The sequence below is a fragment of the Nelumbo lutea genome, chromosome 7 (assembly GCF_056320005.1).
Source record: "Nelumbo lutea isolate HS-2025 chromosome 7, American lotus-T2T, whole genome shotgun sequence".
Classification (NCBI taxonomy): Eukaryota; Viridiplantae; Streptophyta; class Magnoliopsida; order Proteales; family Nelumbonaceae; genus Nelumbo; species Nelumbo lutea.
The window spans coordinates 35,954,269-35,980,600 of NC_142690.1; the positions used below are offsets into that span (position 1 = coordinate 35,954,269).

Sequence of the window (26,332 nt, forward strand, 5' to 3'; positions counted from 1 at the left end):
TCTGACGAAATTCCACTTCTCCTTCTCCGGCTTTCCCCCTAACACACCGGCCCCAGCCGGCGGCTCTTCTTTCTTTCCCCCTAAGTCCTTGAAACCACTTGGCAGTCTTCCCCCCCCCCCTTTTTTTTTATCAATAGCAGTCTTCCCCATTTTCACTATCTAACATCCGCCAGTGGCTTTTCTTCTTTTTTTTTTTTTGTTTAATATTCATCAAAGATAAATTCATACCTCAAAACTGCAATACCAATATATTATACAAATTCTCGAGTAAATTCAGGCGGATATAAAATCAGGTAAAAGTAAAACAACTTGCTAAGAATTTAGGGTATTGTGTAGAAAGACAGACTAATGGAAGAGCGAGAATCCCATGTCGTCATCACTCTCTTCCTCTTCCTTCTCCTAGGATGGAGGTGCCTCAGCAGCTGTAGCACCGCCTCCAGAACCTCCAGCAGCAGCTCCACCTCCAAAGAAAGCACCACCACCTCCGCCACCAATAATCACCTGAAAGACAGTAGAGGATGGAGTGATCAAGGAGAAAGAAGACTGAACTCCGCCAGAAAAGAGTTGCTCGCGAGAGCAGCTTGAACAAGTTTTCTCTGCAACTCATAAGTTGATGCAGCCGAGGCTTCAAGGTCACCGGAAAGCTACTTTGCGTTCAGTTCGGCGTCGGAGCTTCTGCAAATGAAAGTGAAGACTCCCAGGGAATAGAAGAACTCATAGGGGAAGAAAATAAAATGTCCACCAACTTTCTCTGCATATCGTTCAAAGAGATACCATTGAAAACTTCATTATTTACCACGCACAAGTTGCAATGTTGCATAAATAAAAAAATATATATATAGGCAATCACATCATCAAGAGATCACCTTGTTCTCAAACATGTGATTGTTCCTTTCCACCCAGACATCACACACAACAGCATGAGAAACTGTGGCACATCCCCTCTTTCCAAGTCTTTACTTTGTCATTGCCAAATAAGATCTATAATATGCTCAAACATGGTCCAACTATAACCAACAAGGTTGAGGAAATGGTGCTAAGTTTCCTGATTTCCAGTCAGTGAAGAAGGATGTGCTCTGCCAATTCCCCATCCCCAAGGCACAAAGTGCAAGCACGAGGAGAGACGTATAACCTGCATCAATTCTTCTTTTGCACCAAACCACATGTATTTATTTTTCTAAGCCTAGCTTCCAAAACAAATTGAGTCTAGGAGGAATGTGAGACCACCAAATCTTCTTATGAGGAAAAGGAGGGCCAAAGCAGTAAATTTTGGATATTTGGAGCTAAATAACTTCATGAGATTTAGGTAAGCAATTAACTTCTTACAATAGAATGAAGCTTAATTTGATGACATTTAGGGCTGTCAACGGATTGGATCTGATCTAATCTGATAGGAACCAATAATTCCAATCAAAATCCAAATTATGGAAATCCAAACCATTTGCTTTTGCAATAATAAAATGGATATTGAACCAATCCAAATTAATGTATGTCCATATTAAATTTTTTTTCTTTTTTGAACAATATACCTTGAAAATTGAGTTAGCTTGAGCATCACCATATGATCAAAAAATGAAGCATCATCGTATTACCAATTAAATAAATGTTGCACATATTTCCTCTTCTTGAACATGCTATTTATCTTATATTTCATATGTAAGTAAATACTTGTAAAGAAAAACTTCTATTTTTAGGTATCTAGCTGATCTTGCTAACTCGCATCTCTTAGCCCAACTCCTAACTCATATAATGCATAGTTATTTTGATAAAATGTCAGCCTATGGGAAGCTAGGCAACTATAAAATAAAATGGCTATAGTTTCAATGGTTACCAATGCATGTCATCTTTGTAAATTAAGAAGCCAGATATAAAATTTGTCAATCAGAAGTTGGAAGGTCCATCTCAAATGCAACTACACAAAGGGTAAAAATAGAAACCACTTTACAAATGCCTATTTAACACATTGAAACTGTGGATAGATTAAATATGTGAGAACAGACTTACCATGGTAAGGATGCATGTATATAAAACCACTTATCATACCACATAAGTAATACTATTGAGCATAAGATTAAATTCCTGAAAGAAAGTAATGCCCAAAGTAAGAAAAAAATGAAGTCACTCGCAAATGTAACAGCTACAATTTCCAAACTCAGAAATTGTAAAGCTATTTTATAAAAAAAAAAATCATATAGAAAATATAGCAAATTCTAGCATGTATGCTAAATGAAAGCAAAGAGGAATACTACCTGTCATGAGCTCGGACCTCCAAATGCAAAGAAACATTCTTTCCAGGCCTATGATAATCAGCTTAACTCTTCTGAAGCATTTTATCAATCGTTGTCAGAATATGCAATATCTTGCTGCTATGGCAGAAACCTTGGCTACAGAATGCCCTGATTATTGAATCATACACTGCAATATTTGGAACCACACCCTGATCTAGCATTCTGTCCAGCAACTGCAATCCTTCTCCTATCTGACCATTTTTCATATATCCATCAATTAGAATAGAGTATGAAACCACATCAGGTTGGAAACCCTTCTTGAGACACTTGTCAAAATGATATCTTGTCATTTCATATTGTCCTTTTCTACAGAGCATCCCAATCCAGATGCTGTTAGCTGACATAGCAGTATCAATCTTGTCTTTAGTGGTCATTCTAGAAAGTAAGTATTCAGCTTCAACCATGTTTCTTGCACTGTAAAGCCCATGTGATTTGCTCTCAACCATATGTTTTGCTCTCCTCAACTTTCCAACTTTGCAGAGACTGCGAATCACAATGTTATATGTCCTAGTGTTAGGCGAAACCCCCTTATTTAACATGTTAGTCAAGAGTGGAAAAATGCTTAACCATTGACCAACTTTATAGAAACCAGTCATCACAGTATTATAATTTACAGAACTCACATCCCATCCCAAGTCATGGCACAAGTCTAAGAGATTCTTTGCCTCACAAACCTTTAAATTATAGCAGAGGCAATCAAGAATGATATTAAGAGTCTGAGTGGTGAGATATAATCCATCATGCACCATGCTTTCTAATTTTCTAAAAGCTTCCTCGACTCTACCTACTTTACAAAGACCATTCAAATAAATATTATAACTGACAGCATTTGGCTTCCACCCCTTCGATTTGTTTTCCTCAAAGATTGACTCAACCTCACCAAAATTCCCAAACTTGCAAAGCGCATCAATCAAGATGTTGTAAGTTTCAGTATTTGGAGGGCAACCATTATTCCACATGGTCTCAATCAAATCTTTAGCATTTTGAATTTCTCCTTTCTTGCATAGACCTTGCAAAAGAGGAGTGTAAGTATAAACATTAGGAAGCACGTTGTTGGCAAGCATCCTATCTAACACAGCATAGGCATCCTGATGTCTTCCAGCCCTAGAAAGACCAGTTATCAATGTCGAGTAAGTAATCACATCTGGACTACACCCATGTTCAGACATCTTCTTTAAGACCTCAAAAGCCACCTTAAACTGAAAAGAATGGCAAGAGTATGCTTTTACCAAGATGTTGAACGTGGATACATTTGGAACTATACCACCATAGTCCATCTCCGCCAACACAGCATCAATGTCATCAAAGCGATTGGCCACTGCAAGGCAATTGAGAACAGTGTTATAGCATAGAACATTGGGATGGCATTGTGCTTCTTTCATATCACGCAAGAGTCGAAGAACTTCATCGACATTACCGGCCTGACTGAAGGCCTTCATCAACCTGTTATATTCAGATGGGTGGGAAGGAACAGGTCTAGCACCAATTTTTGGCTTGGCAAGGATTGCATTTCGAACATGGCCAACTTTTGAGGTCTTCCAAACAACCTCAATAACTCTAGCACCAAAATCTTTTTCTCTGCGGTTTAGTGGTGCATGGGATTTACAAGTCTCCGCGCTTTCATCATCATTTGTTCCTACTGATGATGCACTAGAAACCCCAATCCTAACCCTATCGACACTGTCGAGAAACTGTCTAACCCCCTTCGAAAGAAAAAAGGGCTGATCTTGAGCATTCTCTTCTTCCGCCCAAGTGGGATGGATCTCAGCAACAGCCACATTAACTAAGCTTCGAATATTTAAGCTCCAACTTCTCCCGTGGTTGATCCAGGGGAAGACGAGGAGTCTATTGAAGGTCGCCAACAGAAAAATCTTCTTGGGCTCTAAATTTAAAATGAAGGGTGAGATGGAGTGAGACAAATAGAAGAAAGGGATAATACCTCAGAGAGAATAACACTAGATTGGATAATGATACCTTGATTCCAAAACAATTGATCTTGCTTCCTCTTAATTAGAGCGGATTTAGAGTGGTTGCAGAGTAAGGAGCTCAAACAAGCATGGAATGGCTCTCCCAGCTTCTTCTTCTGGGTGAGCCTCACCCTCCTTCCTGTAACATATCGGATGATGCATTAGTGTTCACTGTTAAGTTCTTTAGTAGGCCTGCAGACAGATAGAATCAAATTCCAATTGAGGTATATCCGATTCTATTGGATAAGAATTCGAAGGATTTTCCAAATTGAGATTGGAATATGATTTGTTAACATTGTCGGATATCCCATTACAATCCGATTGTTGTGGAAACGTACCTATGGAGATTTTGTCAAAACTTGAAACAGAACTAATTTATTCTCATACAAAAAAAAAAAAAGAAAGCTAATTTAACTGACCAAATGAAAACTAATTCAATCAACTATTGGGCAGTGAAGTGAACAGAATCTCTTTCAGGAAAAAATGAGGGGCATTGGAAAAATCGGCTGCGTATGAGGGAACTCAATCAGGTTTCCATCATTCCATGGGCTTCAAAGTTCAAAATAGACTTACTTGGCTACACCGCTACAGGCTACTTCGGTGTTAGGCCGTTGGCGGCAGCATTCTTGGATTGTGAAAAATAGATTTCATCTTCACATTTCTGGCTTACAGTAGCAACGGACTCTTATCGAATACAAATGGAGATGAGAAAGAGGGATGCGATAAGATGTGAAAGGTAAAATCAAAGGAGATGAGTAGACTGGAGTTGGGGTTTCAGCCATGATGTTTCTGGGTTCCTACTCTCACAAGTATGTGAACTAAGAACAACGAAGTACCGAGAGGGGGTGATCATGGGCTGGGCCAGGCCGGGTTTGGGACCAAATGATAACAGCTATACCCACTCGGGTCAGTAGTTTGTAGACTAAACCAACGGTTTTTGGCCAAAAAGCAGTTTTAGGGTTAACGTAACCAGTTAGGTGACCGGTTACTGGTTTGTTGCTCCCCATTTATGTACATGATCCAACGGCCCAGATCAATCGAGGCCCACCGACCAAGGACACGTGGTACATTCACTCTTATATACATAGGAAGCATAATTATTTTACATGGATCAATCAAATTTAGCAAGGCGATGAAGATTAAAGAATTCGGCGGTGATGATAGGATTCAATGACACCATTCCCCAAAAAGAAACCCCACTTTCTGATTATTTTATTTAAAAAACCAAAAGAAATGAAAAATCTGACCAAATGCTGCATAGGACACGTGAGTATGATATGCATTGCATCCATTTTTGCCACATGGAGGATGATTTGGCCAATCTAAAGCTTTGTGAGCCCCTTTTTCTTAATCAACTCTTTTGGCCTTTTGGGTGGTAATGGCCGTTGAAAATTTGAGAAACCCACAGAAACAGGTGTGTCATCTTTTATGCAATGGGGTAGAAGAAAGATATGGAATTGGGGCCATCGTTCTGGATGTGCTGCCACGTGTAAGATTCTTGATGCCTTAGAGGTGTCTGCTAGGTGAGTGATATACAAAATCTAAACCCAACTTTGAGTTTCATGAGTTAAAAGATTCTATCCATCGTAATCAGGAGCTTCATAGGCTAGGCAGAATATGCAGACCTGGAGAGTTGGATCTTGGGAGAAATGAACAGTGAATTTCAGCTTTATTAAAACCATATGATATTCACATTTCACAAATAGAAATGAACAGGTAATTCGGTATTCTTAAAGAGGTAGCCAAACCCATTATTCTCTTTAGGCACTTGTCCTTCAGGCTTCAGCCCATTCCCAAAAAACATGTATGAACATGAGGATCAACAACCAAGAAAATATAATATAATCTAACCAACGATAACAAAAATATCATGTGTTGTACAAAGGGAGGTAATATGGCAATACAAACAATGAATCCAAGGATTGTGAAACATATTCCCTAATCTTAATTGCATAGGAGATCCAAACCATACCACCAATGCAAAAGGAATTTGGGGATTGTGTAACAGTGGCCTCCTAACTCCTAATGGAAATTGAGTCTCCATTAGTTAGGACTTGTTTAAATTTGTATCTTCAAAAGCTAACATTGTTTTACAACTTTTATACCCACATAGATAGGATTTAACAAAATTCTATCTCCTAACCCCCATTACTTCTTTGTTGATTGTATCAAACTCAAAATCCAAAATATGATGACAAGTTTCTCCAAAAACCAAAAATATGAACCAAAAGAGAAAAGATCAAGTGATCATCCTAAGTGGAACAGTAAAATACACCATTTACTTTAATTGTTAGGGAGGATTTCAGATAAATCAAAATGAAGAGAAGGGGCAATTTTTAACAAGATAGCCACATTCTTATCCATTTATGAAATTACTCAACATATGAACTATACCAGTCATGGTTCCACTTGAGAATATTTGATGCCAACAGGCACTGCCTCTCCTGCACAAAAATGGTCCATGCAGTGGGTTTAAGAAATGGAAAAATGGTGAATTAGAAAATAAAAACTAGCTGCTTTAAATTAAAAGAGAGAGAGAGAGAGAGAGAGAGAGATGGAAGGAAGGAACAGGGTTTGAAAGTAGCTTTAGTAGAAGAAAAGCAAGAAAAATACCTGTAAGAAATGCAACCTTGTTAATCATGCTTTAGTGTTTCTTCAATCCACTATGCATCCACTCCTGGTTTGTTGAAGGAAAGGAAAAACAGGTAACATGAATGAATCTTGTATCCATTGAATATAAATAAATACTTGCTTTGGTTTGGTACAAACAAAAAAGAATAAGATTCTAATCCCTGCAAAAGATTCACGGATGGTCTCCAAAGGTAAATATGACTTCATAATTTAAAATGAATAAAACAATCCTTCCTAAACTAAAATTTGTCGTCATTAATTCCATAAAAATGATCCAATCCTTCATAATCTGAAAACTGTTTTGCACAATTCTATAGAAATGAACCACATTTTTAGCCATTTAGTTTTATCTCACCCATGGAATCAAGTGCAAATTTATAGAATAAGTAGAAGTTAATTTCCCTCTTATGTAAGCTTTCAATACAATTTTTTTTTAAATCTGTAAAAGTTCATTTTTTTAAAACACAATTTCAAGCACCCTTACCATTAATTAGGCAACACTTTTAGCCATTCAATTTTGCATCTCACCCATGGAAGATCCCGGGGTCCATTTTTCTCGGTGATATTCAGGTAACAAACCTATAAATCCTAATTTTTTTCATGTGCAAATTAGAAAAAGGTCATTATCTAGTAAAAAAGACAAGAAGTAAGATGCAAGAATGAGAAGAACATAACATATTAGAGAGAAGAAAATAAAAGAAAAAGTGTACACAAACTTGCAACTCTTGAATAAAATACTATTAGATGGTTATTATCTAGTAAAAAGACAAGAAGTAAGATGCAAGAATGAGAAGAACATAAGAGATTAAAGAGAAGAAAATAAAAGAAAAAGTGCACACAAACTTGCAACTTAAACCAACCTTTCACTGTTACTCTTTGGTTGTAGCTGGGAAGCAATACATTTTCTTACAAACTTTAGGGCCAAGAATCAATGCTAGCCAAGAGAACCGTTTAGAAACATTGCAATTCATACTAATTAGGAATTGCATCATCATTTTTGAGGTTGTTATAGGGCCACTAAACTAAATTGATAAAACTTACCAAGCTCTAGCAATTAACTACCTCCAAGAAACTTTGCCTTTAAGCAAGAAGAAAATAATAATAATATATGTGAGCATCATAAAAACCGGCTCACTTTGCCACTTGGGCTGGAAATGGAGTTGCCACCCATCAAATTGGAAAATGGAGGTAATGGGACCTCCAAGAATGATTTTTAAAACAGTTTTGACTCAATAGTGACTCCCGCAGAGGCACCGGTCCATCCAGTCCGGGCAGGTCTTGGAGGGGAAAAAGAAGGGATTAAGCACCCCTCTACCGGGTCCAAAGGTGGGGCCCACATGGGTGCTGAGAACAAGTATATACAGACTATATATAAAAAAACTAAAGGCAAGCAAACCTAAAGAGAAGCATCCAACCGATTATCACAATAGAAAGAGAAAAAACATAACAGCTACTTCACATGCTGAATACACCAGAAACAATTCCCTGATTAGAGATAATGAAAAGGATGCATTGTCATATAGAATCAGAATAAAAACAGAAAAATAATAATAAAAAAAATAAAATAGAAAAAAATAAAACAAAAAATAAAGGACAAAGAAACAAAAAGAACAATGGAGTAGAAAATAAAACAAACACTGACTTTCTATTAAGCATCCACTTCTTAGCATAAAATTAAAACTATCTATGCCGAATTAAAACTGCTTGCAAAATTGCTATCCATAGTCTGGTGAAATGCATCAAAGGAGAGGGCGGTTTGGCAAGAAAAGTAAGCTACAGACATACTGATAGTTTGGCAAAATTCATCATATAAGATTTAAACACAACGAGACCAACACAGTAACATAGAACACCTGAAATTAAGATTTATACTAAGATAATCAGAGATAAATTCCAAAAATGAAATTAACGAAGGAGAGTACGAATATAACTAAAAAAAAAAAAAGGAAAGATTCATGCGAGGAAGAGATTAGCATTGCGGGGAAACAGATAAGCAGTCCGGGGCATCACAGAGGAGAACAGACAACCATGTTCAAAGCTAATAATCGAACTGGGAAGGATTCGGAAGGTTACATGAGCTTACAGGGTATCGGCTCTTCGCCTTCCTCATCCCATCAATCATAAATGGAAAATCAGACAAACGGTCGAGAAGAGGTTACCTGATTGCGCAGGTTCCCAGGACGCCGCCGGATACTGCAAAGGTTGGCCGAACTTCGATAGGAATAAGATTGGTCAACTTCAGGATCTCACAGAATCCCGGATCGTCTGGCGTAATCAGTCACCGATGCTGCACAGGAGTGTTTCATTCCAAGCAGGAGTTAGCTCTGCAACTCCTCTCTTTCGCGTTGGAAGTGGTACGGGTGACAGTAAGAGCAGGGATCCGAAAGATGGGGAAACAAGACTTAATAGTATTGTATTTCCTAAACAGGTAAGCTGGAAAAGGAAAGAAGGGGTGGTTCGATGGTGGAAGGGACCTTCGTTGCTTGCTGCGCCTCCAGTTCGAATGGAAAAGAACATGGGGAGAAAGCAGGAGAAAGCAGTGAACGGAGAAGAGAGAAAGAAGAGAGAGAGGGAAGAAGCGAAAACTGTGGAAAGAAAGGATGAAGAAGAGAGGGAATCGAGAAAAAAACGCAAGGAAGTAAGGTCCGCCGCTGGAACATCGTTTTGTTTTTAGAAGGGATGGGGCTATTTCGTAATTTATGTTAAAATGGGGGTGTTTTAGTAATTTTCAGCAGGTTGGGTTAAGAGGGTCGAACAGGGTCGATGAAGGTTAAACTAGGTCTAAGAGGGTCGAACAGGGTCGATGAAGATTAGACCTGGGTTTCAGATGAATGGGTAAGATTTTGGGTCAAAATGAAGGGTTGAGATGGGTCTGACCGTAGATGAGGGGTTCTATATGTGAGGGCTAGTGAGATTAGCTGAAACGAAATCTTCTTAGAGAGACAAGCAGGGGTAGTTTTGAATGAAATTTCATGGGATGGGGTTTCTGAACATTCCAAGTTGATTGGTAGGGTTGGATTGGCCCAATTGGGCCTGAATTGGGAGGATCAAGAGAGGGCTTGATTCGATTAATCTGAAAGCTCGAAATGGAATCTTTGTGTGATGAAGCGGAAAATAAAGGCAAATTTGGGTGAAATTTCATAGAATATGATTTTTTGGTAGTCTAGAGTGATTAGTAGGGTTAGATTCAGTCAATTAGGCCCGGATCGGGCAGGTTTGTAATCTGGTCAATATGAAACCTTGAAACGGAATCTTAATATGATTAAGGGTGAAGGGAGGTGTTTTGGGTTGGAATTTCATATGTAGGGGTTTTTTGATATCATGGGGTGATTGGAAAAGTTTGATTGGTCTATATGTGTTCGGATCAAGTAGATATGGGTTGTGGGTGCGAGAATAGTTGAAATTGAATATTTGTTTGATGGACAGGTGAACGAAGGAATATTGAGTTCAAATTTCAGGTGTAGGTGTTTTAGGATGTTTTGGGTCTGATGGTTGTGTCTGATTTAATGGTTGAGGTGTAAGTGAGGGTCGATCGGGGGTATCAGTTAGGTATCGAGTAGGTTTAATGGTGGATCTAAGGGCTTTCAAGGGAAATTTAGGTTTTTTTTTTCGGGTTTTTTGGTGTTTCGGAGAGATTGGAATGGTCTGATCGGATGTTTGAGGTAAATTGGTGACTCGGGCAATGGACCGAACAAAAATTGGGCGTTAAAAATATAATAAAAAATAGATGTAAAATTTTAGTGAAATACCACACCTGAGCTATTAATTGACTCCGTTGAACTGCGACATTAACAACCCAGTGTAATGCACTCTCCTTTGGGAAAACAAGAGATCAATAGAGTAGACAATATATACATAGGATTTATCCATGTCATTTTGTGCACCATCCAAGTTCACATTCACATTCTCGTCTTGTGGCTTTGGCTGGAGAAGCACCTAAAACAATAGGTTCTGGAGCTGCAAGTTTCCATGAAAGATGCCATGCTTGAAAACCTAGGCGTTGTTAGTATCATGGCTTTGCAATCTAATGACTACACTTGGCATGCAGATCCAAAATCTTAATAAATTAGTCATTATTCAAAGTAAAGTAAAATAAAAAAATAAAATTGAAAGGTTATAACATAGTTAAAACCTACATATACCAAAATCAATCATTCTAAACCTCTAGTAACACAAGACTAAAAATTACTATTTCCAAGAGATCAATATTTCCATTTCATTCATAGGAAGTGATTAAAAGTTTAAAAAAAGTTATTTAAACAACTAAAGAAAATCGAAAGTGAATGACAAACATGGATGAATGATTTGCAAGCGGTGGGGTGCTCTAACATCTATTCAAGCGATGGATTGAAATAGATGTAATACTTTCAACCAATCGATACAATGAATTACAGAATGACAGGGTCGAAGGAGAACCAAATGATTGTTAGTCATTGTTCCACTGAACGATGATTCTCTAGTATACTATGCTTTCGGTGTAATAGGGTGGTTTGTATGTAGATGGTTGAGGCCAACCTTGCTGACGTGGCCTATTGAGAGGCCTGGGTAGGGGAAGGGAAGGGAAGGAAAGAGAGAGAGAGAGAGAGAGAGAGAGAGTAGGGATGGGAAAAGGAAGGAGAGATCGAGGTTTAAGGAGAGAAGAGAAAAAGGGGGAATGGGAGAAGGAGAGGGCTCTCGATGTATAGATATAATGCTAGCGGGGACCCATGTGATGCACGGGCTTTATTAAGTGAAAGTTAAACAATATAAATACATAATAATAGACAATTGTTTTATATTTTAATTTTTTAAACAACTAATAATTATTTATATTTTATATACTACTTTTAATAATTATTGCAATACAATAATAATAATAATAACAAAAATTAATTTCAGCTAGGGCTGTTCATCAAACCGACCCAAGTCAACCCGAGTTGATCAGCTTTCTAATATTTCCAATCGATTTAGTTCAGCAATTTCCCAACCTAACTAGATTGGGTCAAATTTGGTTTGGGCATTTGTAAAATGACCAAAATCGAACTAATCCGACCATAGATATATTAATAAAATGTTATATTTTAAGGACAAATTTTCTAATATAGGGAAGTGGGAAAATCCCCATATCTCTTAGTCTAAAATATTTTATATTATAAATCTAAAAATTTAATTTATTTTTCAATTATATTTGTTGTAATTTTTTTTTAATTTGAAATTATTTTTTTTTAAGTTTAAATCTTTTGAACCAACCGACCTAAACTAATACAATTTGAGTTGGCCGGTTTTCACTAATGGTTGATCAATTTTAAGTGACCATGCCCCCAAGCCTACTAAGTGAGTTTGGTTGGCTAAACAATCTGCAATCGAATCGACCTGACTCGTGAGCACTCTTAAATTCAGCTAAATTAATAGTTAAATCTCTAGTAAATAACAATAATTTAGTCTCCAATAATTATTGATAATTTATAACAAAAATGCATAATTATTGAAAATAAAATTATGATGAAAGTACAATAAATAATTAAAATTTTCCATTGTTTAAATTTTATTTTTTGGAAGTTATGACATAATATTAAACACTTTTTTATATAATTATTTATTTGTTTTAATATTATTATTTAAAATATTAAGTTACTCAAATATCTTAAAGTTTTATAAATAAATTTAAATAATTTTGTTGTTGAAAATTTAAAATATTATTTAGTTATTACATAATATGAAATAATTTGTTATATAATTATTTAGCTATTTTTAATATTTTGCTGTTAAAATATTTAAATAATATATAATTTTTTAATTTTTACTATTTAAATAAAATTTAAACAATCTTGTTACTAAAATTTGTAATCCATAAAATTATAATTTATATCGTTATTACATAATTTTTAATCCATATAATTATAATTTATATTATTATTACATAATTTCATTATGAATTTCATAAATATAAAATTATTAATAATCTGAATATCATTAAATCTATCATATTTTTTTGTTTTTAATAAATACTTTAAAGTTATTATATAATTTTGTTATAATATTTAAATAATTATTAAAATTATTAATTCAAACTTTCTTTAGTATATACAGATGAAAAATGGGAGAGAGGATAAATAAGAATTAGAGAGAATTTAGGAAAAAGTCCTTCCTAAATTATAGATAATTTAGAAGATAAATATGAGTTAGAGATAATTTAGGAGAATTTTTTTTTTAATTAGATAGATAAATATGAATTAAAGATAATTTAGAAGAAAATAGACAATAATAATGAAAGGTGGACATATAAAAAATTTTAGGAGGAAATTAACTAAGAGATGATGATTTAGAAAAATGAAAAAGATGGAATTGGAGTGAGACTCTAATAAAGAATAAGAACGAGAGAAGAGAGTAGTGAGGAGGAGGAGATATATAGAATTAAGGAAAAACAGGGTAATGGAAACGTGGCCTATATTGATATATAGAATATTATAGATGGATTAGATTAGATTCACATAGGAGCATATAAAGGTTTTGCTGACGTAAAAATCCGACAGCGTGTCATAAATTTATCGAACTCAAGGGAAATCTGTTCGAGTCGAAAGTGGAAACGCAGACGATTCGGACTGCGAAACCATCTCCCCGTGCTCTAAGCTAAAATGACTAAAGTGACCTTTCACTTTCTCACTTCTCAGAAGAACACTTTCTGTTCTTGTCTTCAAGTTTTAACGTTTACTCTGTTGCAGAGTCTCCATTAAAGTTTCTCTCTCCCCCCTTCTCTCTCTCTCTCGTACGCAAGGTATGGCTTGGATATTCCCAATAAAAACTAGCTGCTTTCCTTCTCATGTTTTTACAACATTCTTTTCCTCTACTCTGCAATTTCCATCCTCTCGTCTCCCGTTCTCGCCGGAGTTCACGGGGAAGTTCTCGAGGATCCGATGTGAGTTCGAAGTAAAAGGAAATGGTGCTCTCTTTGGCGACACAGACCCCCGTTCTATCGACCGAGTACGTTTTTCTCTTCTCATTTTCACAGTCCCCATGTAACTGTATGTAGTTGAAGACGTCTTATTATCGCCAGGTAACTATCTCGATAGGAATCCATATCAGAGTTTGTTCAAACCGTAGTCCCATCTCTGTTTTCTTAAAATACAATTTAGTAAAACTCAGATTCTATGGTTCTTCTTTGCTCAAATTAGTCCCATGGTTCCTATTGACCGAAATTTAGTAGAGATATCGGATGCTATTCCATGCTTAATATTTATAATATGCATACCTTGTTGATTTTTATTTAGTAACGTTGTGCTTTTACTCTTGAAGTGTTAATATTGAAGTGATTTTGTAACTAGGAATTGGTAGGAAGAAGAAACGCCCATGTGTAATGGTCAATGGAAACGAATTTCACACCAATGATAGAACTTTTAGCTTTGGTCCATCCTACAGTATTTTAGTCCGATTTTGGTTTTGCTTGAATGGCATGTAAATGGTCAATGGTTTTGCTGGAATGCTGTAAATCCCATCTTTGGCATTAGTTGGAAGTATACATTCAGACTTGGAGCACATTGGTTTTCAATTATTATCAGTTATCATATTTGTTATTCCATATACTATTCTCTACATTATACAACTACGTATTGGAAACTCCATTTGAAACCTTCTTGATTTTGTTTGGATTGCAGTTATGTTCTGCTTTTTTTTTTTTTGATAGTTCATTCGTGTTCTACTTTTGCTTTTGAAGCTTTTGTGCTGGAAGTGATTTTAGTATTTTACAACTATGAACTGATGGGAAGAAAGCAAACTCATGATCACAGCATTCAGAAACTTCATAATGATAAAGTCTATCTATTATAAAAAAACCTCAAGCTTTCTTTTTTCTTCTCTAATGTCAAGCATGTAGATTGGAAAATTCTGATTTCAATGTAAACCCTTAGCTGAATTCTGCTTGTAAGATGCAAATACCAATCCAAATTTATCACCAAATATGTAACTTATAACTTGGGTCTCTCCTACAGTATTTGAATCCAATCTGGGGTTTTTCTTGAATGATGCCTATGGCTGCATGATTTTGCTGGAGTGTTCTGTAAATCCTACCTCAGGCATTGGTTGGAAGTATAAATTCTTTGTCCAAAGACAACAAACATTATCATGGGGTTGCCAATTTAGGAGTGTAAATCTAATTGAAATTATACCTTACATATTGCAGAATTGACATTTCAAGTGTATACATTGGTTTTTAATTGTTTTCATATTTTCAGTTTTGATGCTATAGGTTTGTTTATAGAATAAGAGAAGTCCTTTATATTCTAAAGAGTGAAAATATATTGATTTTTAAAGAAGATGCTATGGCCACTTTCCTTTTTGCTTGGGCCACTCTCCTCCATTTTTTTTTTAAATACATAGTGACTAAAACATTTCTTACGTCTTAACTGTTTTGGTCAGTTTTTCAGTTACATGCTTTAAGTATTAAGGAGAAAAAAAGATACCGTAACATGATCTCTGTAGTTAATTTAATTCCAGGACATTGGAAAACTTGTAAAGAGATTTGCAGACTTGCAGTAGTAGGTCCCTTTTATTTCCAAGAAGACGTGTTTATCAAATACTTAACAAGAAGCCTGTACTATTTCAATCAATATGCAGTTTAGATGTGAAAGGCACAATATCTGAACTGAGATTAACTTGTCTAGGCATTGAAACAAGTGGGGAAAAAATTGACGGGGGAAAATAGCCATGGTTATTCTGGCAAAAGTTGATATGGTTGTGAACCCCTGCAAAATAATTTATAATTCATAGATTTTTGAAGGCTGTACCTTTATGATAGTATTGTCATGAAGTCATATTTGGTTATTATTGTTTATTACTGGCAGACTATGCTAACCTTATGGAGGTAGATCTGATAGTGCATACCTACTTCCATATCAAGTATGCAGATCATTGCCATCACCATCCTCATCATCTGGCTACATGAATCCTGTTTCGCCATTCCATTCTGTTCAGTGCGATATCCATTGTTAAATTATGACCCCTTAAATCATCTCGTACTACAACCCATGCCCATTTTGGTCTGCTCCTACCTCTTTTAGCCCCATCAACTTGTAACATATCACTTCTTATGGGTGCTGTAGATGGTCTTCTTTGCATTGACCAAATCATCTATTGAAGCTGCTACTTGGTTCCTTTGAATCAGTAAATCAACAGGGGTCATTGCTTGGTGCAACGGTAAAATCTTGGGCTGATAGCATGAGATATGGGTTTGAATATGAGAATAGTCATTTCATGCAAAAATGCCAAAGGTTAGGCCTGTCCCCAATCCACTCACTGCTATTAATGCAGTGAGGTTATGCTGGCTAGTTGTTCGTGTCCTAAAATTGTCATCGTCATCATCCAATCCTCATCCCAACTATATGGGGTTGGCAAAATGAATCCTGTTTTGTCATTCTGTTATATTCAATTCCATATCCATTGTTTAATTATGGGCAGTTAAATCATTTCCAACTATTTCGACCCATGCCCTTTTAGGTCTGTTCCTAGCCCTTCTAGCCCCTTCAACTTGAAATAGATCATTTCTTCTTACAAGTGTTGTTGTTGGTCTTCTATGCACGTGACCCAACCATGTTATTCTATTTTCTCTCATTTTATCACCTCTTGGATCTACTCCTAGGTTCTTTTCAAATCACTTTATTTATGATCCTATTCTTTTTCAGTTTTTCCACTCATCCATCTCAGCATACACATTTTTGCCACACTCATTTTTTGGACATGTTTCTTGATTGCCCAACATTTTGTTCCGTACAAGCAAAGGTGCCAACCAGCTGGTTGGTAAGGTCTCCTGCTGGGTGTAGCTGAGAATTGGGATCGAATCCCGCTTGCACCTGGGTTGGGGATGGGCTACCCCCTGTTGTGTAGCCCTTAAAAAATAAATAAAAAAAGCATTCTGCTCCATACAACATAGCTGGCCTTAAAAAGTTATATAAAATTTTCCTTTCAATCTAAGTGGTGTTCATCTATCACATAATACTCTGGATGCACCTCTCCATTTTGCCCATCCCACTCTAATTCTATGGGCAACATCCTCATCAATCTCTCTTTTGTCATTAACTATCAAACCAAGGTACCAAAAAAGGTCACATTACATTATCTCTTAATTTCCAATCCTAAGTGTATCCTCATTAGCGCTCCTATTATTATTAAAGTTACTATCATATGTTCTTTTTTATTTTTTGAACAGCAACACAAAATGATTTCATTGAATGATTAAATAAAAAGAGATTACAATAGGGCAATACTTTGGCTGAAGACCTTGGAAATCTTTCATCAATTCTCCGTTAATGACATTTGGAGAAATTGGTCAGCAGTAGCGAGGTGTTCATCTCTAAAGGACAAATCAATTACAACCTGGTCTCCTCCATCCGAAGGCTCACTAAAGTTGAACTTTGATGGAAGTAGCATGGGTAATCCAGATTTATCCGGAATGGGGGGTGCTTTGAGAAATGCGAAGGGAGAGATTTTGTTGCTTTACTCAGGTCCCTTGGGATTTGGGAACTCCATCAGGGCAGAACTTTTAGCTGCTGTACAAGGGGTGCAATTTGCAAACCAGTTGGGGGTACAACAACTAATAATTGAGGGGGACTCCAAAGTGGTGGTGGGTTGGTTGAAAAATTCTGAAGCTATGTGGCGATACAAGAATGAAATGAAGAAATTCAGTTGGTTGACAAGGAATATGTTGGTCACTGTACAGTGGGTGGGGAGATCAGCAAATACTTTGTTAGATATGTTAACTAAGCAAGGGGTAAATTTATTATTATTCATAAAAAAAATACAACGGATATAAACCATTGCATTACACACACACACACCCCACCACCCTATTATTAATTGTGCACAATACATTTGCTGTTTATTTTCATCAGTTAAAATAATGTCATTAGCAAAGAACATGCATTTGGGACCTCTTCCTTAATATGTTTTGTCAATTCTTCTATGATCAATGCAAATAAATAAGGGCTAAGTGTTGAACCTTGGTGAAAACCCATTGTAATTGCAAAATCTGATGTCTCTCCCACAGATTTTCTAGCATTGGCTATTGCATCATCATTTATGATATTTATTGAATCTCATATATTAGTTAAACATAGCCTACGAATATGCAATAAAAGAGTGACATAGAACATATAGTTTACAATCTTTGTTTAGAAAATATATAGAAGGCTGGGTTAGGCTAGGGTAAAGAGTTATAGGGTTCTTTTTTCAAAGGAAGAGTTCAATCTTTGACCATTTGCTTGCTTTTTTGTGTACAGCAACTCCTTACAAGCATACCACCAATTGGAAGAAAAAAGAACTCAGTGACCATCTTCTTTTATTATATGCGTTATTTCTATTTATATACTGTCAAACAATCCTTTTTAAACATAAAGTTTAAAAATAACGTTATGTTTGATTAGGTTGAGTAGTTGTTAGTTGTTAGTTAGCTCGACAACCTAGTTGATGCTTAGTTGTCTCAAGTGATTGCATCATGAGTATTGACTTGACTTGTTAGTGAAGTGGTTGGTATTGCCTCAATTGCATAGTATGGTTTTGGGTACAGTGATATTGCCGTGATTTTAACTGGGCTAATGAATTGTCCAAAGTGAAAACCCAAAACAAGAATATTCAAGAAGTTGTTTAGTCCCAGAGGAGGGATATGACAATTTTTAAGACGCCTTTTCTTTTTTTTTTTAAATTTCCAAGGATCTTAATAATTGTACATAAGCAGTTATGTGGTTATTTTATTTGTTGACTAGAGCTATGTGGAGTGCTTATCATCTTCTTCATGTAGCAAAATGTATGTGCCAACAAAGACAGTATTCTGCAATTTTTGTTTAAGATGGTATGAACATTTTCTCAACAGACAGTAATAAAAATATTACCACATATTTGTCAGAAAAAGAGCATCCATGGCATTGTTTTGGCTTACAAACTTAGGTTAAACTGGCTGAGAACATTATTTGTCCTATCAACGAATACTTGTAGTACAGAGAACATTATTATTATTATTATTATTATTATTATTATCATCATCATTATTATTTTAATTTTGTAATCTCATGATTGCATTAACTTTTCCTTCAAATGAAAACTAATCTGATGCAAAATGGTTTACTTAAACACTTATGGTTAACAATAATAAAAAAGATCTCCATTTTAATAATTTCTCCCAGCAAAAAGCATTGGAAGCAGCAATGAATGACATAAACAATTCATTTGGAAAAGGAAGCGTTACAAGATTGGGAAGTGCTGGTGGAGCTCTAGTGTATGTTATCTATCCTTCATACAAATTTTCTTCTTGTCTATGCACATCTCTGTAATAGATAAGTGTTAGATGATGGATCCACAGCATGCTGCAGTGGAAAAGGACATGGACTTTGTGGATCAGGAAAAGAAGGGCATGGATGTTGCATCTTTCTTTCTGGATATTTGGGCTTGGCTCTAATCAGTATCCATGTCTTTTAGTATTTTATATTTTTCCATGACGATGGCCCTTGCATCATCATATACCCCACTTATGATTTAATCCAGAAAGTAGAGTTAAATTAATAAGTGTGCTTGGTGCAGTGAAACTTTTCCAAGTGGCTGTTTGACATTAGACATTGCCCTGGGTGGTGGCCTTCCAAAAGGGAGAATTGTAGAGGTAAAATCTGTTTACTTTCTGATTCCTCTTGTTCATTTAATTGATATTTTTTTTTATATATAACTGAGAATTTTATTATTAAATGAAAAAGAAAAGTTTATAATCAAGTACACCTACAAAGATATCCCTCTTTACAAATGCCCTGCACGCCTTTCCTATATTACATAAAATATTACAAATATTTGGAAAAGTCTGAAGAACATCTGATATCTAGTTGCTCCTTGCTTGGCAAATGAATCTGCCAAAATTTTTGCAGATCTTCTTACCCATTGAAATGTGACATCTAGTTCCCTTGACAGCACTTGTATCTCCTTCATTATGTCCATGTATTCCCATAAACCTTGACTGTTTGTTCTCAGCCAGCTGGTCCAGCCCACTACTACCTTTGAGTCTCTTTCTACAAGAATATTCTGGGATTTACCTTTGTTATTTAATTGATAGTTTCATGTTATAATTATATCCTTTTGGATAAGCTTATTGGTTTTTTGTTCATAAGATACTCATGGGGTTATCTGGAATACTCAAACTCATTGCTCTCCTGATCTAAACATAAACAAGACCAGGTGTTTCTATCTGTCTGGTACAATGAAAGAGACTACATAAATGCATACTGAACTCTTTGCACAATATCAAGTGTTGAGAATATGTTTTTGGCTTAGGGGTATTGTTGTCGTTTCTCTTTATTTGTATTTTGGGCGCCCATATAGGGACATAAATGTAATTACTATATTTAATATAAAAAGTAATGTTTTGGGTGTGAATAGTGACACACCTTCTTTGTCTCCTTTTTTCCTCTTCCTCCCACACTCTTACAACTTGGTATCGGAGTGGGAAGGAACCTTGGATTAGTTTTTTTGTTAACTCCTGAACTCAAGAAGACCCGCCGATATTAGATCACAACCAGATGATGCCAGCAGTCAGTACAGGTAACAGTGACAACCGTTGAAATTGGTCTACTTTGGTGTGCCTTGATTTTAGGGACTTTTGGTATGGTTCTTATCTTCACCTGATGTTCCTACAAATCTTCCCGGATTTTACAATCGGAAATTACATAAAATTATTGGTTCAATGTTTGGATTTTTACCTCTTTGTCTGAGTTCGATGCTTGTTTGAAACTTGTGTTTGGTTCGTTTGACATTTTTGAAGGTATGGTAAGTGGTTCCACAATTTTATAATCCCTAATCTTTCTTCGGGAGGCTTTTTCCCCCTCGTATATTGCCGCTAGTTTAGTTTTGGGCCTTTTATTGGACTCCAATTGAGTGTTTCCCATTTTTGGTGGGTCTTGTGCATGTCGGTTGGTTGTTGGAGTGCTGTAGAGCTATTAAGAAGCCTACCCAACTCAAATGGACATGCTCAAGGAGTTACAGACTATTTCCAGAGTGCTTCCTAGCAATGTCAATGTCTCTAGTGGTATGATAACCACTAAGACTTGATGGAACCAATTTCCTAGAGTGGTCTCAATTAGCCAAGCTTACTATTGGAGGGAGGGGTAAGCTGAGATTTATTACTGGTAAAGAGGGGAAATTGAAATCTGATGACCCCAAACTTACTAAATGGGAATAAGATAATTCCTTGGTTATGCCATGGCTGGTGTGTTCGATGCAGCCACATATTGCCCATAACTACATGTTCCTCTCCACTACTGTACTGAGGATATTTGGGATCGATTTATAACTATATACTCTCAGGCAAAAAATACAAACCGAGTCTACCAACTTTGAAGAGAAGCTTGTAATATGTAGCCATGTACTTCTCTTCTTTGCATTCTCTATGGGAAGAAATGGACCATTTGAAGGCCTTGGAATGGAAGAACCCTGAGGATGATGAGCAATATCGGAAGTATGTTGAGAAGAATTGAGTGTTTAACTTCTTGGCAGGGTTGAATGATGAGTACGATTTTACTTGACAACATATTTTGAGTGCAAATATTGTTTCTTTTGCTACTGCGTACTCCTTAGTACAGGGAGAGGAGAGTAGAAGGGTTGCCATGATGCAGACCTCAGTGATGGATCATTCCACCAACATGTCTTGAAAATTCAAGTCGAGTACAAACAGACAGGGTGTTAATGAAAAGCATGATGAAGTGGTATGTGATTATTGCAATAAGCCAAAACATACGAAAGACAAGTGTTGGAAATTGAATCTACATTTGAAGCCTGAAAAGTTTAAAATAACAAAGAAGGGTAATGCTCATCTTGCTACTATTGGAGCTGTTTGTCCTTCTAATGTACAATCCCCCACACATGATCCCTCTATTTTGATGGAGAAACTTAGGATCCTACTGACTTAGCTTGAGAAGTCCTTTACCTCTACTAGCTCTATTAATCCTTCTAGTGCTTTTGCAAAAACAAGTATTGCACTTGTTAATCATCTTCTACTAGCTCATGGATTGTGGGCTTTGGAGCTAGCGCACATATGACTGGTATTCCTTGCCACTTCACCTCTTATAAATTGGCTCCATGGGATGGCAAAATCACTATAGCTGATTGATCTTAGACCCCAATCTTTGGTTTAGGGTAAGTTAAGCTTACTCGTGATCTTTCCTTGAACTTTGTTCTTCACGCTCGTCAGTTGTACAAAAACCTTTTATCTGTTAGCTCTCTACCAAATCCTGTAATTGTTCAGTGACCTTTTCCCCTTCTCATGGTGTTTTCTAGGACCTGAAACGGGAGGACGATTGGAACTGGGCATGAAGCTGATAGAGTTTATCTTTTTGATCAAGCCTTTGAGCAAGGAATACTGTTCCAAACTGAGTCATGTCAAGATGAAAATTCGAGTCTTTTGAAGTTGTGGCATTGTTTCCTTTGATAATGTTTCTTTTAAGTCCATTAAGTTTTTGTTTCCGAACTTGTGTCAGTCTGTGTCTGGTTTGAGTATGCAATGTGAAGTTTGTCATCTCTGAAAACAATGTACATATATCCTATAAGTAATAGAAGGAGTGATGTTGCTTTCAACTTGATACACATTGATGTTTGGGGCTCATACTTTGTTCCATGTATGAGTGGCTATGAATATTTTATTGAAGCCCTCTTTGGAGTCAAGTAAGACAGTTGAGAATGGGGGAAAAGCAAAAGAACACTCGCAACCTGAAAACTCACAGGGCTTAATAATAAGTAGTGCCATTAATCTACAAAAAATGGTATTGAACAATGACAGAGAAGGTTGAGAGAAGCGAAGGATAGTTAAGGCTCCAAACAAAATGATAGATTGGGAGTTTATCCTGGAATAGACTAAATAAAAAATGGAAGCTCACTCTGAAGTTTATCTCTTTCCGTTTGATGAAAGGAGAGCATTATTGGACATTGACGGCGGGAAGATTGACTTCTATATAGTAGAGACTGGCATGGGACTAGTGTTGATAAAAAATTGGTTCCCTTCTTGTAGTATTGGAGATCTGGATGTGGGAACATTTGAAATTAACCTTGGTCTTCCATTCAACCTGTGGAAGGTTCCATGTTTTGAGAAGATAGCAGAGTCATTGGGCGGTGTTCTAGTTGAATTTGAGACTAGTAACCTTCGAGCAGTGAAGCTCAAGGTGGCAGAGGTGAAGCCATACCTGGTTGCTTGATCGGTTGATGTACCCTTTGATGGGAAGTGGCACAAAGTGTGGCTTACAAAAAAACTTGAAGCGCCACTATGGGGATTGGGGTGAGAGGTTGAAGACAACAATGATTTGGATAAAAACTCTTGATATCTTCCAAAGTTTTACTTTACGTGACTGATATAATAAGGACATGGAGTGAGATGGCACACTCTTCTAAAGCAAAGGAAAGAAAGATGATGGAATGGAAACCCCCAACAAGGGATAAAGTTAAATTTTGACAGGAGGTCTATGGGTAACTAGAGAATGGTAGGAGAAGGGGACATATAGGAGAAGGGACTCACTAAAGGCTGAACTGGTGGCACTATTACAAGGCTTGAAATTTACTAAGCAATCAAACTTTAGAAACCTGGAAGTTGATGGAGACTCCAAAGTGGTTATTTCTTGGACCACTTCTAGAAATAACGTACCTTGGATTTATGGACATGCCTTAAGGGAGATAAAAAACCTGAAAATGGACTTGGATGCCTCTCTTACTTGGACAAGTAGGATGGCTGACATTCTAGAGCAAGGGGTATTTAGGCAGCAATTGTTTTGGGCTCTATTGTAAATTGTTATCGGGCATTGTTGTATTACGGTTCTGTATTCTTGGGTGAATGGATATCCACTCTGTTGTAACTTATTTCTTTCACCTGGTAATATAATTAATCTTTTGTTGATAAAAAAAAGAAAAACCTATGATCTAGTGGATTGGGAGTTCCTAATTAACATCTTGAGAAGTTCTGGTTTTGGAGGGTTGTGGTGCAAGTGGATCAAAGGATGTTTGCATACAAGTATCCTTGTGAAAAAGATTTGGTGTAAGCACATACCATCCAAAGTTTAAGTATTGTGCTTCTTGGGAAAGTGAAAACTTGTGAAATGCGTGAAAAGAGGAGTCCGAATAAATGCCTTTCCCCATGTGTGCTTCTTTTGTTTTATCCTTACTCCACTTACTATCTCTTGTCCCTTTGTGCTTTTTATTTGGGAGTCTTTTTGCTCTCTTTTTGGTTGCAAGCAGACAACTCCTCAAGATGTAGTCAGCCTCTTCAATCCAAACTTCCTAAGGTAGCCAACAGAAAGAGGGGTAATAATGTAGAAAATGGTTAGAGCAGTAGTGGTGTGGACCATTTGGGAGGACAGAAATGCAAGAATTTTTAATGAGAAACATAGGTCAAAGGAGGAAGATTAAAAGTGGCTCATTGGATAAAAACTCTTGATATCTTCCAAAATTTACTTTACAACGGCTGATATAATAAGGGCATGAATTTGGTGGCCCGCTCTTCTAAAGCAAAGGAAAGGAAGATGATGGAATGAAAGCCCCCAGCAAGGGATAAGATAAATTTAGATTTTAACAGGAACTCTATGGGTAACCTGAGAATATTGGGTATTGGTGGTGTTTTTAGAGATTCCTCAGGCAAAATGTTGGCTATGTACTTGGAACCTATAGGAGAAGGGGACAAACTAAAGGCTGAATTGATGGCTTTGTTACAAGGCTTAAAATTTGCTAAACAATCAGATGTGATGCAGTCCAGAAAAAACAGTAAAAAAATTTCAGATTATAGCAGAAGGGGAAGAGAAGAAGAAGAAGACAAGAAGAAGAAGAAGGAATGATGGAGAAGAAGAGAGAAAGGAGTTTGATAATCTCCTCTTCCACCTCTCTAATTTTTTATTAATCTTACTAAGATTAGATAAATTACAAGTCTGCCCTTAAGTGGGCATCCACATCATCAACATAGTTAGAAAACATAAAAAAGGATTAAAGGCCCATTAAGAAGAAAACAACAAGGAAGAACTAACAATAAGATAGTAATGGGCTAGGGCCCATTCAGCCTAGTCTCTCTACACTCCCCTCCCATTCAGCCTGATTGTTACAATCTAGTATCATTGGTTTCTCACAGTCAATACCCAATTATTCTAAAAGTGATCTCAACCACAAAAGTTTTGAATCTCCATGTGCCATTGCCCTGTACTCTGCTTCATCCGAGGATCTAGCTACTACAGACTACTTCTTACTCCATGATACAATGTTCCTTGTCACCATAGCACAATAACTTGAAGTGGACCTCCTATCATCAATACATCTAGCTCAATTAGCATCAGTGTATGCTTGCAGCTTCATTGTCAATGCTTAGCAAACAAGATACCCTTCCCTAGAGTCCCTTTCAAATAACACAGAACCCTCTCAGCAGTTGCTAAATGTGTATCTCTGGAGAATGCATGAATTGACTAATTACACTAATTGCATAGGAAATATTTGGTCGAGTCATGCAAAGATATAATAACTTCCCAAGCAGTCTTTGGAACACTCCCCTATCAGTCAACAGTTCACCATTAGTAGCTGATAGCTTATGATTGAGGCTTATAGGAGTGGAAGCTGGTCTAACACTTGGTTTTCCAATCTTTGCAAGAAGATCAAGAACATACTTACATTGAGAAATGAAGATACCATCCTTAGACTTGACAACTTCAATTCCCAAGAAATATCTGAGTTCACCCAAGTCTTTAGTCTCAAACTTAGTGTTAAGAAATCTTTTGAGATGGGTAACTTCCTGAGTATCATTACCAGTAACCACATTATCATCAATATAGACAATCAAAAGGGTCACTAAGGAATCTCTCCTCCTAACAAACAAGGTATGATTAGACTGAGTCTGTGTGTAACCAAAAGTAACAAGGGCAGCTTGAAATTTGTTAAACCAAGCTTTAGGAGATTTTTTTTTTTGATCAATAACAATAGCTTCATTAATTAAAAGAAAAGAAGGATTATGGATACAAGAGGGGAGATAAAATGCCTTAGCTTTCCAAAAACTGAAAACAAAGGGAATACAAAGAGAAAAAATTAAAGACTAGCCCAAAAAACAGACTCCCTATTCACCCCTTGCTTGGTCAGCCCATCCGCAAATGAGTTGGCACTCCTCTTCACCCAACTGTATTGTATCTCAGTGTCCCTACATAACCATAAGAATTGCTTCTTTTCATTGTTATAGTTCCACAATCCGCTATCCTCTTTCTTCAGCCAGCTAACCACCACCTTTGAATCACCTTCCACGATCAAACGGCTGATATTTAATTCCTTTGCTCTACGAATTCCTTCAAGCGCAGCAAGGATCTCAGCCCTAAGAGAGTCGCCTTCTCCAATAGGGCCAGAGAACAAAGCAATAACAATCCCTTTCTCATTCTTGAAGACTCCTCCAATCCTTGATGGCCCTGGGTTCCCTACACTACTGCCATCAAAATTTAACTTTATAAC

General features: G+C 36.6%; 2 protein-coding genes across 8 annotated transcripts in view; one reads left to right on the forward strand and one right to left on the reverse strand.

Annotated features, from left to right (window-relative positions):
- Positions 1–225: 225 nt before the first annotated feature.
- On the reverse strand, positions 226–9,526 carry LOC148846089 (uncharacterized). 7 transcript variants are annotated; one of them, XM_088955525.1, is made up of 9 exons: positions 9,046–9,526; positions 7,371–7,474; positions 6,869–6,932; positions 6,650–6,699; positions 4,263–4,394; positions 2,250–4,170; positions 2,005–2,079; positions 867–1,146; positions 226–751 (listed from the first exon to the last, which is right to left on the reverse strand). In XM_088955525.1, the coding sequence occupies exons 4-6, from the start codon at positions 6,654–6,656 to the stop codon at positions 2,312–2,314; spliced, it is 1,998 nt and encodes a 665-aa protein (XP_088811651.1). In that variant the 5' UTR covers positions 6,657–6,699; positions 6,869–6,932; positions 7,371–7,474; positions 9,046–9,526; the 3' UTR covers positions 226–751; positions 867–1,146; positions 2,005–2,079; positions 2,250–2,311. The 7 variants fall into 7 exon arrangements, with proteins under 7 accessions (XP_088811651.1, XP_088811650.1, XP_088811648.1 ...); XM_088955524.1 differs by lacking the exon at positions 7,371–7,474 and having other exon boundaries at positions 867–1,132; XM_088955522.1 differs by lacking the exon at positions 7,371–7,474 and having other exon boundaries at positions 867–1,143.
- Positions 9,527–13,393: 3,867 nt separating this feature from the next.
- Positions 13,394–26,332, forward strand: part of RECA1 (recA DNA recombination family protein) — a 39,501-nt gene continuing 26,562 nt past the window's right edge. The window contains exons 1-3 of the mRNA XM_088955672.1: positions 13,394–13,846; positions 19,033–19,124; positions 19,427–19,502. Of these exons, the coding sequence (XP_088811798.1) occupies positions 13,643–13,846; positions 19,033–19,124; positions 19,427–19,502 (372 nt within the window). The 5' untranslated portion in view covers positions 13,394–13,642. The remainder of the gene's footprint in view (positions 13,847–19,032; positions 19,125–19,426; positions 19,503–26,332) is intronic.

Excerpts from the sequence above, each read along its gene's own strand:
- LOC148846089 (XM_088955524.1), bottom strand. Across the intron at positions 4,171-4,262 it reads TCAATTGTTTTGGAATCAAG|AGCCCAAGAAGATTTTTCTG; the intron begins GTATCATTATCC and ends TTTTAAATTTAG.